Raw genomic sequence first — 16,305 nt, forward strand, 5'->3', positions numbered from 1 at the left:
TCTAAAGCACAAACAACAAGTGTAAAAAAAAGACAAAATGGACTTCATCAAAATTAAAAACTTGTGCATCAAAGGACATCATCAAGAAAGTCAAAAGACACCTACAGAATGGGAGAAAATATTTGGAAAATAAATATTTGATAAGAAGAAGATATATAACTGGCCAATAAGCACATGAAAAGATGTTCAATGTCACTGACCTTTAAGGAAATTAACATCAAAACCACAATGAGATGCCAGCACACCCACTGTGATGCTATTACTGAAAAAACAAAAACATCGGGCAGGCCATGGTGGCTCAGCAGGCAGAAGTCTAACCTGCCATGCTGCAGACTTGGGTTTGCTTCCTGGTGCCTGCCCATGCAAAAAAACAAAAACAGAAAATAAGTGTCAGAAAGGTTGCAGTGAAAAAGGAATCCTCATGCCTTGCTAGTGGGGATGTTAAATGGTGTACCCACTGCAGAAAACAATTTGGCAGTTCCTCAGAAAGTCAAACGTAGAACTGCCATATGCTCCAGCAATTCCATTCAGATATATACCCAAAATAACTGAAAACAAAGACTTGAACTGATATTTGAAAAACCCATGTTCATAGTAGCATTAGTCCCAAGAGTCAAAAGGTAGCAGCAACCCAAGTGTCTGTCGGCATATGAATGGGTAAACACAATGTGATCTATCCACACAACAGAATACTATTCAGACAAAAAGAAGTGAAATTCTGATACACGCTACAACACGGTGAATCTTGAATTATGTTGAGCAAAATAAGCCAGACAAAACAAATATCATAGGATTCCACTTACATGAAATACCTAAAATAGGCAAATTTGTGTAGAAAGAAAGCAAATTACAGGTTATTAGAGGTGGAAGGTGGGGTGGGAATGGATAGGGAGTAACTGCTTAATGGGCCCAGAGTTTGGGGTGATGTAAATGTGGTGGTAATGGGTGGTGGTGCTGGATGGTGGTGATGGTATCACAACATTGTGAAAATAAGTAATGTCACTTGGAAGTGTTTAAATTGAGAAATTTTGTGCTGTACGTCTGGTATGACGTAAAATTTTTACTAAAATGGTGAAGAGTGGGCTTACTTTCTGACCCAGCAATTCCACTTTTAGTAAGTGATCCTAAAACAATGATCTCCCATGTCCCTGAGAGGCAGCACTCAACAATGACATAACGATGGCTGGTCCTTGCCCTCCCAGGGGCCTGCAGACCCTCACTTGCCGCTCACCTGCTTAAGCAGTGTCTATGCTGCTTCCAAGAATCACACATTACATTTGTAGGTTTTTTTTTAATAGCCATTATTTAAAAGTTCTAGAAATACATTTATCTGTATGTGGAAAGATACATAGTATGCCTAAGTAAACAACTGAAGTTGTAAAGCAGTACATAAAGCCATCTGTGTTCTGAAATAGTTACATTATGTACAAAAATAATTTCTAAAAAGATATATACCCCACTTTATGGATGGGTTTTAAATAGTGAATCATAATGTCATTACAAATGGTTTGCTGATTTAACTTCCTGCAAACAGGGCACTAGGCCTGGGGCCACCCTTGCCCTCCACTCTATTTCCAGGGGGAGGGCAGTCATCACCAGCTCCAAGCCATGCCCTGTGGGAGGGCATTCCTCAACCAGGGAAACAGAACCAACAGGAGAGATCTGTAAATATAACATTCATAAAGGTGTTTTACACAACCGTGGGAATATAGGAGTCTAAAATCTGGAGGGTAGGCTGTGAAGCTGGCAGCTCCAATGAAAGCTCTTGATGAACTGCATAGGAGGGTTCACTGGCTGAAGAAGCCATGAAAATTCTCTTTCTCCCTAAAAGTCCTCAGCTGATTGAATCAAATCCAACTGACTGGGTCATCTTCTTTGCTGGAGGCACACCCTTAGTTGATCTTAGATGCAATCAGCTAAGACTGCAATCAACTGACTGATGATTTAATAAACCAGCCTTCTGGTTGATCAACCAGCCACAAAATATCCTTGCAGCAACTGTCAGACCAGTGCTTGTCTGACCAGACAACTGGACATCATCACCTGGCCAAAGTGACACCAGAACCTAACCAAGGTAACCCCTAGTTGGTGCCTTCATTTGGACACTTTCACTTCCTTAGAAATGTAAACTTGTAATTTATTAAACTCCCGTTTTAAAAGCCATTCCACTTCTAGTATATCACATTCCAGCAGCCTAACAAACGAATAAATATTTTGGTACGACGGAAGTGGGATACTACTGTACTTGGCAAATACCAAACATGTTGGAACAGCTTTTTAAATGGATAAGGGGAAAGATTCTAAAAGAGTTGTGAGACGCTTGGTAGAGAAGGCCTAGAATGCTTTGGAGAGACTGTTGGTAGAAATGTGGACTCTAAGGATATTTCTAGTGACCCATGTGTTCTTTCAATTTCTCCCTATGAAAATGGGGATATGAATCCTATGACTGCATACTGGTAACAGATAACTTGTTCTGAGTTTTACAGGTCCACAGAAAGGAGAATTATGCCTTAGGAGAGATCACGCCTGAAGATGACTTTGATGAGATTTTGTACTGGTTCTGACTTTGTATTGCATTTGCATTGTTACTGAAATGGTGATCTTATAACAGAATTAATATATTTTGTGAATGGAAGGAACATGTCTTTTCTGGGGGTCCAGAGGTTGGAATATGCTGGTATGAAACTATTATGTACCCCAGAAAAGCCATGTTTTAATCCTGATACAATCTCGCAGGAGCAGCTGTTTTTTAATCCTGATTCAATATTGTAGGGTGGGAACTTCTAATTAGATTATCTCCACTGAGATGTGACATGTCCAATTGTGGGGTGTGACCTTGCGATTAGATGGAGATGTGACTCTAACCATTTAATGTGGGTCTTGACTAATTTATCAGAGTCCTTTAAAAGGGGAAACATTTTGAAGAAACCTCAGTTGCAGATGCTTGCAGAACAGTTACTTCAGAGACACCCATACTTAAAGATGCTTGGAGTAAATCCCAGAGTGATTTGGACAATGAATAAAAAAGTATTTGCAGGATCCCCTTAGGGAGATGGGGAGAAAGGGAGAAAGATTCAACTTCCCCATTTGGAGAATTTCAAATACTCTTGCAAGCAGTGGGGACAGCCAAATCAATAGGCCAAGCCCCAGATCCTGGGATTCGCCCCTATGAAACTTACTCCTTCAAAGATAGGCTAAATCTACTTAAAATTAGGCCTAAGAGTCACCCCCAGAGAATCTCTTTTGTTGCTCAGATGTGGCCTCTCTTCCTAAGTCAACATGGCAAGGGAACCCACTGCCCACCCCACCTAAGTGGGACATGACTCTCAGGGGTCATGAATCTCCCTGGCAACATGGGAAAGAAATCCTAGGGTGAGCTGTATCTTGGCATGAAGGGACTAAGAAAATCTTCTCGACCAAAAAGGGGAAGAGAGAGATGAGAAAAAGTGTCAGTGGCTGAGAGATTTTCAAATGGATACAAAAGGTTATCCTGGAGGTTATTCTTATGTATTATATAGATATCCCTTTATAGTTTATCATTTATTTGAGTGGCTAAAGGGAAGTGCCTGAAATTGTAGAGCTATACTCCAGTAGCCTTGTTTCTTGAAGATGATTGTATGAAGATATAATATTTACAGTGACTGTGTGATTGTAAAACCTTGTGTCTGGTGCTCCTTTTATCTACCTTGTCAAAGATGAGTAGAATATATGGAATAAAAATAAATAATAGAGGGAACAAAACGTTAAAATAAATTTAGTTTGAAATGCTAGTGATCAATGAAAGGGAGGGGTAAGGGGTATGGTATGTATAAATTTTTTTTCTGTTGTCTTTTTATTTCTTTTTCTGAATAGATACAAATGTTCCAAGAAATGATGATGATGATGAATACGCAACTTTGTGATGATATTATTAATTACTGATTATCTATGTAGAACAATGATCAAAATAGGAATCTTTGCATTTGTTAGGTGTTTTTTGGTATTTAAAAAAATAAAAAGATAAAAAAAACCCCAAAAAACAAAAAAAACAACGTTCCCTGCGTCATACTTATGGCTAAACAAATACAGATCCTGAGAAAAACAGCATAACACCTCACAGCGGTAAGAGCTGTGAATGGTGGGGGAAATGTGGGGACTCCCTCCTTAACAGTGTGAACTTGGGAATGCTGCGCTGCTTTTGGAAGGGAGGACAATCTACTCCAGCATGGAATAGACTGCGTGGGGGTGCTCCTGCCCGTGTGAGGCTGGTAGACAGGTGAAGGAGGCTGGGAAAGGATCTCAGGGGAAGCGTTTACGGCATGTGGGAAGAGGGGTTCGAAGCTGGTCTGCAGTCTGGATGATGGCTGATTCACTGGGGGTGGGGCTGAACTGCAGGTGGTGGCTAAAGCACAGCTGGAACCTCCCTCCTTTACCCCAATTTTGGGTAGAATCTCCAGCCACTTCACACCCCCTCATCTGCTGAGCCTCCTTTACCCCGATTTTGGGGAGTGGTACATCCACATTAGGCTGCAGCCCAGAGAAGTCTGGGTGGGAGCCCAGGTGAGAACACAGGTTTACAGTTACAAACCATAAGCCCGAGCTTCCAGGCCACCTCGAGCTCCAGGAGAGGTTCCTGCGAAGAGGGCAAAGGCCAGGGACAAAGCCAAAGAGGAGAGGCTTAGTCCATGCGATTAAGTTTCCTGGACCACAAGGTGGCCATGTACGAGATGGGAAATCAGATATTCTTTCCACAAGAAAGCCCCACCCAGCCCACATGCAGCAGCCACCGTCTTGACCACTCCCCTGTAACTCTGCAGGCAGGAGAGCCACTGCCTGCTGCAGCCCCCCAGAAAGGTGAGCCATCTGGAGGGTTTATCCTCACCGGGAAGGGGTGAGTCCTGGGGACAGAGGCCTGTGAGGATGGGACACACTGCTTCCCTCCAGGAGGGACATGCAGCATGTTCACTACACAACTAGTGGCATCTACAGCCTGCAGCCTGCATCCACTCACACTTTCCTTCTGAAAGCTTTGAAGATGCTGTTTTGGGGAAATTATCTCGGAGCAAAAGTCTAAAAAAAAAAGCCAATGCAGCAATAAATTCAAGGATTCAAAGCTACTTCAACAACTTAAACTTACTACAACAGCAGAGTAAGTTGCTAAAATGAGTCATTGTCATAATTAATCATGTATATTTTTTCTTTTCCCTCTAGGAAAGGGAAAAAAGCCAACTCATCTACATACCCAAGCGATTGTCCCTGGTTTACAACAATGTAATCCCTGCAAGGACTTTTAGCCTCCTAATTCAGAAAAAAAGCAGGGTTTTTCACTATTCCATCAGAGCATTTAAATTATTATATTTCTTAGTGGCTACAGAACTAGTCCTATGCCAAAAATCAGATCCAGAAGGAAATTCTCAAGAAGGAGCAGACTCCTGCGGGTGGACAGGCCGACTGTGTGGCTGCGCCGGCACTGTCCAGCTCTGCTGCTGCCGCCACGTGACAATGATGGGCTCTCAACGCTAGGCAGACTCAGCAGATGGGACACTGGGTACAAGTGATTCTTCATGAGAAAACCTGGCTGGAGATATGGCTGCTCCTATTTTTCAACTTATTCATAGGTAGTGCTTACGGTTATGATGTCAGGGCAAGTCCATAAAAATAAAATAACCTGCTAGTAAAATGGTTGCTTTGTAATAGGAATGTGTCCAACACATCAGGGCTTCACAGTGCCTCACAAATGCCAGAGGACCTGCGGAGCCTTAGGTGTCTCATCCATGAAGACTACTGGCAGGAAGCAGGGGAGGCGCTACAAAGGACGGAAGGGTGGCAGGCAAATGGTGCCAGAACTATGCCTTCAACTGATCACAGATTTGGTTTCCAGCCCCAAAAGGGGTTTAGGATTCTCAGAGAAGTTCCCAAATCCAAGATGACATGATTGTGTAGAGATAAAAGCCCTAATAGACAGTATGTTAACAAGAAAACCCTCAGTTTGAAAACCTAGGGCTGAGGAAGCCCCCAGAAAAGAAAGTTGAGGCCTCTGGACCCCAGTGCGGATGTGCCAATGAAACCCAAAAACTCACCACAGGAGTCGCCACAGGAGGGCCTGCCAGCTTCAGTTGCACCAAAACACAGACTCCTTAACGCGTGTGCTGTGGGCAGCTCTAGCCAGGCAGGAGGAGGCCAGTTTCCCAGCCCCTACATGACAGCACTTGTTTGAAGAGAGGGGCCCAGTGGAGGTGACTTTCTGACAGCTCACTGCCCCCAGGCTGGGCTTGATGCTCAGAAATGTCCTAAGTAACATCTGAACACACAAGCAAGCTTTCCCACACAAAAACAAACCATCCAAGTCATGCTGTCACTGCTCACTGAGCCTGACCATTTGCACAACACTCAAAGACGCTATGACGAGGTGTAGATACAACATAGGACAAATAAAAAAAGAAGACCCAAGGAGCGTTTTGAAGGCTTGCTTCCCCCCTTCACCATTCTCTACCCTAACCAAGGTGAATCACCTGGCTGGCTCGGGGATGGAGGTCAGCTCCTGCTTCTCCTGCATCACGAGAGCGGCTGCAGCAGGGGATCTTCTCTTTCACTCTCTTCCATCAGCAGGTCCCTACACTCCTCCACACCCAACTCTGGCCCAGTTATTCTACCCAGAGCTTCTGACTGCGGCCTTTATCTAACAAGACGCCATGGGGGCAGGCAAGTACCCAGAGCCCCCAGAGGAGCTCCGCACAACAGCCCTGTGGTAGCCTCTCCAGCTCAGGGCTAGGCCCACCACACCTCTGCTTTCTCTTCCACCCAGAAACGGCAGCTGGTTAAAGTCCTGAGTCTCATTTTCAAGGTCACTTATTAACTCACACAACAGCTTTCAATTGCCCCCTAAAAATCATCATCAAGCGTTTTAACTTTTCTATCCAACACTTTAAAGCAATTTTCAAAAGCTAAGTGACCATTCTTTAGAACTTCATGGACAGACAGTAGACACCTGAAGGACAGACAAGATGCCCTAAGGCTGAGAAAACTCAGGTCACCCTGCTGGCCCACTGTCCTCCCCTCAACTGTTGTGCAGGTCATGGAGTTGGCACCTTAGATCATCCAAGGCCGGAAGTGATCCTGGGAGAAGAGTGGTTTGGAGGAATTGTGATGATAAATATATGCATGACCCACAGGTAAAAGCAGCATCCATTCATTTTGTGATCTTGTGGAAGCTTACTCTAAATAAGAAAGCCTGTGCCTCAAGGCCTGTGGGGAGACCAACACCCCTGTCACACCCCACATGACCAAAGAGGAGGTAGGGGCTGGCTCACATCAGTGACCAGGAACAACATGGCACCCCTGCCGTTTTCCAGGCAGATGACAAGGAGGCTAGGACACAGCGGGTGCTGATGAGAAACAGTAATCACAGTAATGAAGGCAAGTTCTGTTCCTGTCCTCCCTACACGTCCGGACCAGCCACAGGCGGCTGAGGGAGCCTCCGGACCCCACCACACAGAGCAGGACTTCCTCAGAGAAAGCCAAGCATCTGCTTCAGACTAACAAAGCAGATATGTGTCCCTGATGAAAAGGGCAGCACAAGTCAATATTTCCTGAGAAGTTGCTCTGAATCTTCAGACCCCAGTCAGGGCTCTGCTGCAAACACAGCGCACACATACCTTGTTTGCTCTCTGGTGATAAGACCTTGGCTGTTCCAAAATCAGTGATCTGGATGTGCATATCTTCATTTAACAAAATGTTTTCTGGTTTGAGATCCCTGGAAAAGTAGATGTTTACATTTGTGGTGAGGTATTTAAAAGTTGCATCATCACATACTATAAATTTTGCCAACAACCCAGTGATTTTGCCAACAACCCAACAACTGATTAATACTTGTCACCTCACTAACAACCAAGCACAGCTACAAGTCTACAAATCTAGTCTAAAGGGTACACTGAATAAAGACCAACTGCAGTCTGATGTTCCTTTTTTTAAAATTTATTTATTAATTTAAAAAAATTAAGAACAAACAAAAACATTAAACATTAACATATAATTCTATTCTACATATATATTCAATAATTCTCAATATCATCACATAGTTGCATATTCATCATTTCTTAGAAAATTTGCATCAATTCAGAAAAAGAAATAAAAAGACAACAGAAAAAAAAATAAAATAACAGAAAAAAAAGATTATACATACCATATCCCTTACCCCTCACTTTCATTTATCACTAGCATTTCAAACTAAAATTTGGTTCCCCCTATTATTTATTTTTACTCCATATTTTCTACTCGTTTCTTGACAAGGTAGATAAAAGGAGCATCAGACACAAGGTTTTCACAATCACACAGTCACATTGTGAAACCTGTATCATTACTCAATCATCCTCGAGAAACATGGCTTCTGGAACACAGCTCTACATTTTCAGGCAGTTCCCTCCAGCCTCTCCATTACATCTTGACTAACAAGGTGATATCTACTTAATGCATAAGAATAACCTCCAGGATAACCTCTCGACTCTGTTTGGAATCTCTCAGCCATTGACACTTTATCTCATTTCACTCTTCCCCCTTCTGGTCGAGAAGGTTTTCTCAATTCCTTGATGCTGGGTCTCAGCTCATTCTAGGGGTTTGCTCAATTTCTTGATGCCGAGTCTCAGCTCATTCTAGGATTTCTGTCCCACGTTGCCAGGAAGGTCCACACCCCTAGGAGTCATGTCCCATACAGAGAAGGGGAGGTCGGTGAGACTGCTCGTCATGTTGGCTGGAGAGAGAGGCTATATCTGAGCAACAGTTTTAAAAATACTCTTCAACAAGTAGTTACGGGACAGGTCCCAGAGGTTGTCATAGGCTACATGCCTTTGTTTTTAATACAATTATTTAATTGTAAATTTATTTAACCGTGAATCATAGGCAAGTTAATTTAACAACTGGCTAGCAGAATTCCTGGAATTCTAAGTCATCTCTACAGCCAGCTCTGGAGAACCACTGGCCAGAAGGAGTAGAATCTGAATAGAGGCCTAACTCCAAAACCTGGTCTCTTGCTTTTTAATAATTATATTTTCAATTGTGGTAAAATATGTATATCAAATATCACTTTAGCTACAATAAGTGGACAATTCTTTGACATGGAATACATTGGCAAGACTGTAAATCTTTCACCACTCTGTTCCAGACTATTATCATCATCCCAAACCGAAACTCAGTTAGCAAGGACTCCCCATCTCCCACTCACCACTCTGGTGACCACTATTCTGCTTTCTATCTATGAATTTGCCTATTTAAGTATCTCACACAAGTGAAATCATGCAATATTTGTTCTTTTGTGTTGGCTTATTTCACTCAACAGGATGCCTTCAAGGTTCACTTAGGTTGAAGCAGGGCCCAGCACTTCACTTCTTTTGACAGCTGAGTAATATTTCATTGGATGCATAGAACACATTTTGTTTACTCATTCATCTGCTGATACACACTTGGGCTGTTGTGAATAATGCTGCTGTGAACACTGGTGTACAAGTATCTGTTTGAGTCCCAGCCTTTAAATCTTTGGGGGTATATAACTAGGAATGGACTTGCCAGGTCATAGGGTAATTCTGCAATCAACTTTCTCAGGAACTGCGAAACTGCTTTCCAAACAGTTGCACCATTTTACATTCCCACCAACAATGTATGAGGGTTCCTATTTCTCTACATTCTTTCAAACAAGTTAGTTTCAGGTTTTTTGGTAATAGCCATCAGAGCAGGTATGAAGTGGTATCTCATTATGGTTTTAATTTGCTCTCCCTCATAACTAATTGCTCTAGCTTGCTAGCTGCCGGAATATAATATACCAGAAATGGAATGGCTTTTTAAAGGGGGAATTTAATAAGTTGCTAGTGTACAGTTCTAAGGCTGAGAAAATGCCTCAATTACAAATCTAAAGAAATGTCCAATCAAAGGCATCCAGGAAAAGATACCTTGGTTCAAGAAGTTGAGGGTTTCTCTCAAGTGAGAAGGCACACAGTCAGAGTTTCTCTCTCATCGGGAAAGGCACATGGTGAACACAGTCAGGGTTCTTCTTTCATCTGGAAGGGCACATGGCAAACACAGTGTCATCTGCTAACTTCTCCTGGCATCCTGTTTCATGAAGCTCCCTGGGAGGCATGTTCCTTCTTCATCTTCAAAGGTCACTGGCTGGTGGACTCTGCTTCTCGTGGCTATGTTGTTCTGCTCTGCTCTCTCGGAATCTCTTATTCTCCAAAATGTTTCCTCTTTTATAGGACTTTAGAAACTATCAAGACCCACCCAAATGGGTGGAGACATATGTCACCTAATCCAGTTTAACAACCACTCTTGACTAAATCACATCATCCAGGGAGATGATCTGATCACAGTTTCAAATAGACAGTATTGAATAGGGATTATTCTACCTTTATGAAATGGGATTTTGATTAAAACATGGCTTTTCTAGGGGACATACATTCTTTCAAACCAGCACATTAATGATGTGGAGCATGTTTCCATGTACTTACTGGACATTTGACTATCTTCTTTGGAGAAACGTCTATTCAAACCCTTTAACCATTTTAAAAATTGGGTTGTTTGTCTTTGTTGGTGAGCTGTAGTTCCTTTATACATTCTGGACACTAAGCCCTCATCAGATATATGGTTTCCAAGTATTTTCTCCCATTCTCTAGGTTGTCTTTTTATTTTCTTGATAATGTCTACTGATGCACAAAAGTTTTAAATTTTGATGAAGGCCATTTAATCTATTTTTTCTTAGCTGCTTGTGCATTTGCTGTAAAATCTAAAACTCCATTGCAATTATTCCATTACCGCCTTTTTTTGGGATTTAATTTCTATTTCGTAACTAAATTTAGGCAGTAGTTTGTAGGGTACAATTTTGATTCCCTTCTTTCTTTTTCTCTATAAATTTTTAGTTTTTTCTTAGTGATTTTTGTAACTGGAATAAGCTAATAATTTTGTTTCATTAGTGCAAACCTAGTTTCAGGAGTCTATAAATTCTCTACTCCTACATCTCTGTCCTTCTCTCTTTATGTTGTTATTGTCTCACATTACATCTTTATACATGTTATGCCCATTAATAAAGATTTATAATGTTATTTTATGCATTTGGTTGTTCAATCACATAGGGGTGAAAAGGATGTTTTAAATCAAAAATATAATAATACAGCATTATATATTTACCTAGTTACCTTCACCAATGTTTTTTATGTCTTTGTATGGCTTCAAGTTCTGTCCAGTGTCCTTTTATTTTAACCCGAAGCATCCTTTAGCATTTTCATAGGACGGGTCTTCTGGTAATGAATTCTTTCAGCTTCTATTTGTCTATAAATGCCTTAATTTTTCCTTCATTTTGAAACGTAATTTTGCCAGATGTTTAATTCTAGGTTTGCGTTTTTGTGTTGTTTTTTTTTCTTTAAGGACTTTAAATGTACCATCCTGCTATCTACTAGCTACCATGGTTTCTGATGAGAAATCTGTTAATCTTACTGGGAATTCCTTATATTTAACAAGTCATTTCTCTCTTGCTGTTTTTAAAAATTCTTAGTATTTGGATTTTGACCATTTCACTATAATAATCTTGGTACAAATTACAAAATGGGAAAAAGACTTGAACAGACACTTCTCAGAAGAGGAAATACAAATGGCTAAAAGGCACATGAAGAGCATGAAGAGATGTTCAACTTCCCTGGCCATCAGAGAAATGCAAATCAAAACCACAATGAGATATCATCTCACACCCACCAGAATGGCCATTATGAACAAAACAGAAAATGACAAGTGCTGGAGAGGATGCGGAGAAAGAGGCACACTTATCCACTGTTGGTGGGAATGTCAAATGGTACAACCACTGTGGAAGGCAGTTTGGCGGTTCCTCAAAAAGCTGAATATAGAATTGCCATACGACCCAGCAATACCATTGCTAGGTATCTACTCAAAGGACTTAAGGGCAAAGACACAAACGGACATTTGCACACCAATGTTTATAGCAGCGTTATTTACAATTGCAAAGAGATGGAAACAGCCAAAATCTCCATCAACAGAAGAGTGGCTAAACAAACTGTGGTATATACATACGATGGAATATTATGCAGCTTTAAGACAAGATAAACTTATGAACCATGTAATAACATGGATGGACCTAGAGAATATTATGCTGAGTGAATCCAGCCAAAAACTAAAGGACAAATACTGTATGGTCCCACTGATGTGAACGGACATTCGAGAATAAACTTGAAATATGTCATTGGTAACAGAGTTCAGTAGGAGTTAGAAACATGGTAAGACAATGGGTAATTGAAGCTGAAGGGAAACAGACTGTGCAACAGGACTAGATACAAAAACTCAAAAATGGACAGCACAATAATACCTAATTGTAAAGTAATCATGTTAAAATACTGAATGAAGCTGCATCTGAGCTATAGGGTTTTTTTTTGTTTTTGTTTGCTTGTTGGTTTGTTTGTTGTTGTTGTTTTTTACTATTACTACTACTTTTATTTCTTTTCTTTATATTAACATTTTATATCTTTTTCTGTTGTGTTGCTAGTTCCTCTAAACCGATGCAAATGTACTAAGAAACAATGATCATGCATCTATGTGATGATGTTAAGAATTACTGAGTGCATATGTAGAATGGTATGATTTCTAAATGTTGTGTTAATTTCTTTTTTTTTTTTCTTTCCGTTAATAAAAAAAATTAAAAAAAAATGCTTTCTCATCCTAAAAAAAACAAAAAAAAAACAAAAAAAAAACCACAATGAGATATCATCTCACATCCACCAGAATGGCCATTATCAACAAAACAGAAAATGACAAGTGCCGGAGAGGATGTGGAGAAAGAGGCACACTTATTCACTGTTGGTGGGAATGTCAAATGGTGCAACCGCTGTGGAAGGCACTTTGGCGGTTCCTCAAAAAGCTGAATATAGAATTGCCATACGACCCAGCAATATCACTGCTAGGTATCTATTCAGAGGACTTAAGGGCAAAAACACTAACGGACACTTGCACACCAATGTTTATAGCACCATTATTTACAATTGCAAAGAGACGGAAACAGCCAAAATGTCCATCAACAGATGACTAGCTAAACAAACTGTGGTATATACATACGATGGAATATTACGCAGCTTTAAGACAGAATAAACTTATGAAGTATGTAACAACATGGATGGGCCTTGAGAACATTATGCTGAGTGAGACTAGCCAAAAGCAAAAGGACAAATACTGTATGGTCTCACTGATATGAACTGACATTAGTGAATAAACTTGGAATATTTTGTTGGTAACAGAGACCATGAGGAGATACAAATAGGGTAAGATATTGGGTAATTGGAGCTGAAGGGATACAGACTGTGCAACAGGACTGGATAAAAAACTCAGAAATGGACAGCACAATACTACTAACTGTAATATAATTATGTTAAAACACTGAATGAAGCTGCATGTGAGAATGATAGAGGGAGGAGGGCTGGGGACATAAATGAAATCAGAAAGATAGATAGATGTTAAAGATTGAGATGGTATAATCTAGGAATGCCTAGAGTGTATAATAATAGTGAAATGTACAATGTACAAATTTTAAAAATGTTTTTGCACGAGGAAGAACAAAGGAATGTCATTATTGCAGGTTGCTGAAAATAGATGGTAAAATTTTAAAATGTCACCGTCTGTGTGAGACTAAAGCAAAAAATGTTTATTTGTTACAAAATTTATATTTTGACTAGAGTATTTCCTAATATAACTTATGTAGATAGTTTGATTGAACACCATAAGTACTTGGAATCTCAGGTAGAACATGAGAATTTGTTGGTTTGTCCAGAGTGATGCCCCGATGAATCCCAAAGTGATTTGATCAGTGAGTGGGAAAGTATTTGCAAAGCCCCCTTCGGGGAATGGCGAGAGCACAGAGAAATTCAACTTCCCCAGATTGAATTCCTGATATTCTCACAAGCAGTGTGGACAACCAAAGCTATAGGCTGAGCCCCCAGGCTTGGGGTTTGTTCCTATGAAACTTAACCCCACAAAGGACAGGTCAAGTATACTTAAAATTTAGGCCTGAGAGTCACCGCCAAGAGAGCCTCTTTTGTTGCTCAGATATAGCCTCTCCCTCCAGCCAACACAACGAGCAGTCTCACAACCCTCCCCCTCTCTGCGTGGGACATGACTCCCAGGGCTGTGGACTTTCCTGGCAACGTGGGACAGACATCCTGGAATGAGCTGAGACTCAGCATCAAGGGACTGAGAAAAACCCTAGAATGAGCTGAGAATTAACATCAAGGGATTGAGAGAACCTTCTCCACGAGAAGGGGGAACAGCGAAATGAGACAAAGTGTCAATGGCTAAGAGATTCCAAACAGAGTCGAGAAGTTATCCTGGAGGTTATTCTTACGCATTAAGTAGATATCACCTTGTTGTTCAAGATGTAGTGGAGAAGCTGGAGGGAATTGCCTGAAAATGTAGTGCTGTGTTCCAGTAGCCATGTTTCTTGATGATGACTGAACAATGATATAGCTTTCACAATGAGACTCTGTGAATGTGAAAACCTTGTCTGATGCTCCTTTTAGCTACCATATCAACAGAATAGTAGAACATATGCAATGAAAATAAATAATAAGGGGAACAAATGTTAAAATAAATTTAGTTTGAAATGCTAGTGGTAAATGAAAGCGAGGGGTAAGGGGTATGGTATGTATAATTTTTTTTTCTCTGTTATTGTTTTATTTCTTTTTCTGTTGTCTTTTTATTTCTTTTTCTAAATCGATGCAAATGTTCTAAGAAATGATGAATATGCAACTATGTGATGATATTAAGAATTACTGATTATATATGTAGAATGGAATGATATCTTAATGTTTTGTTTGTTTGTTATGATATCTTAATGTTTTTTTTGTTAATTTTTTTTAATTAATAAAAAAATAAAAAAGTAATCTTGGTACAGATCTCTTAGAGGCTCTCATTTCTTCAAATACTCTTTCTGTCCCTTCCTCACTCTGTCTTGTTCTTCTGGGATTCCAAAGACGCATATGTTGATTTTACTGGTGGCATCCCACAGATTCCTCAGGATCTGTTCATTTTTCTTTATTATTCTTTCTTTCTGCTCCTCACAGTGGATATTTTCAATTGCCCTGTGTTCTACTTGGCAAACCGCTGGAATGCAACATAACAGAAATGGGACAGCTTTTAAAAGGGGGAACTTGTTAAGTTGCAAATCCACATGTTCTAAGGTTGTGAAAATGTCCAAGTCAAAGTAAGGCTATCGAAATGGTCAACCTAAGGCATTCAGGGAAAAATCCCTTGATTCACGAAGGCCAATGAAGTTCAGGGCTTCTCTCTCAACTGGAAAGGCACATGGAGAGCATGGTGACTTCTGCTAGCTTTCTCTACAGGCTTCTTTTTCATGAAGCTCCCCAGGAGGTGTTTCCCTTCTTCATTTCCAAAGGTCTCTCGCTAGGTGAGCCCTGTAGCTTTTTCCAAAATGGTTCCCTCTTAAAGGGCTCCAGTAAGCAAACCCCATATATTGAATGGGTAGAGACACATCTCCATGGAAACCATTTAATCGAAAGTTACCACCCACAATTGGGTGAGTCACATCTCCATGGATAATCAAAAAGCTCCCACCCAACAATACTGAATGAGGATTAAAGGACATGGCTTTTCTGGGGTTTGAACAGACTCAAACCCGCACATCTTGCCTTCAAGTTCACCAATTCTTTCTTCTGCCTGTTCAAGCCTACAGTGAAATCCATCTAATGAGTTTTTCATTGCAATTATTGTACTTTGCAGCTCCAAAATTTATTTGGTTCCTTTTTATAATTTCCCTGTTTTTATCTGTTCAGGTATCTTCCTAATTTTTTTAGTCCTTTGTATATAGATTCCTTTGGGTCATTAACATATCACTAAATGAGCTGATTTAAAGTCTCTGACTAAGTTCCGATGTGTAAGCTTCCTCAGGGATGGTTTCTGGCAAATTCTTTTTTTCTGCGAATGGGCACTACTTTCCTGTTTCTTTGTGGGTTTTGTAATTTCTTTGTTGAGAACTGGGTATTCTGAGTACTATGTTGTTGTTATTTCGGAAATCTGTGCGCCTGCCCCCATTCCTCTGAGATTGCTAGGTGTTGCTGCATTGGTGTTTTTGCTGTTGAAGGCTGGAGCTGTCGACTTGTGACTTTTCCAAACATTTTTTGCTCCCAAATGGGAAATGGTAAGAGAAAAGAAGGGGAAAATGATTCTGTGTCTTTAAGACTCCTCTGCTGCTTTTCCTGGAGGGGGATTAGCACAATAGCCTCCCTCAGAGCCAGCCCCCAGGAATTCAAGTAGCTGAAAAACAGCAGTAATCCT

General features: G+C 40.6%; 1 protein-coding gene across 10 annotated transcripts in view; it reads right to left on the reverse strand.

Annotated features, from left to right (window-relative positions):
- The window catches only part of PDPK1 (3-phosphoinositide dependent protein kinase 1), a 118,705-nt gene that overhangs the window by 29,534 nt on the left and 72,866 nt on the right, over positions 1-16,305 (reverse strand). For all 10 annotated transcript variants that reach the window (XM_077142089.1, XM_077142083.1, XM_077142084.1 and 7 more), the window contains one exon: positions 7,635-7,732. In XM_077142089.1, the coding sequence (XP_076998204.1) occupies positions 7,635-7,732 (98 nt within the window). The remainder of the gene's footprint in view (positions 1-7,634; positions 7,733-16,305) is intronic.

Source organism: Tamandua tetradactyla, chromosome 23 (assembly GCF_023851605.1).
Source record: "Tamandua tetradactyla isolate mTamTet1 chromosome 23, mTamTet1.pri, whole genome shotgun sequence".
Classification (NCBI taxonomy): domain Eukaryota; kingdom Metazoa; phylum Chordata; class Mammalia; order Pilosa; family Myrmecophagidae; genus Tamandua; species Tamandua tetradactyla.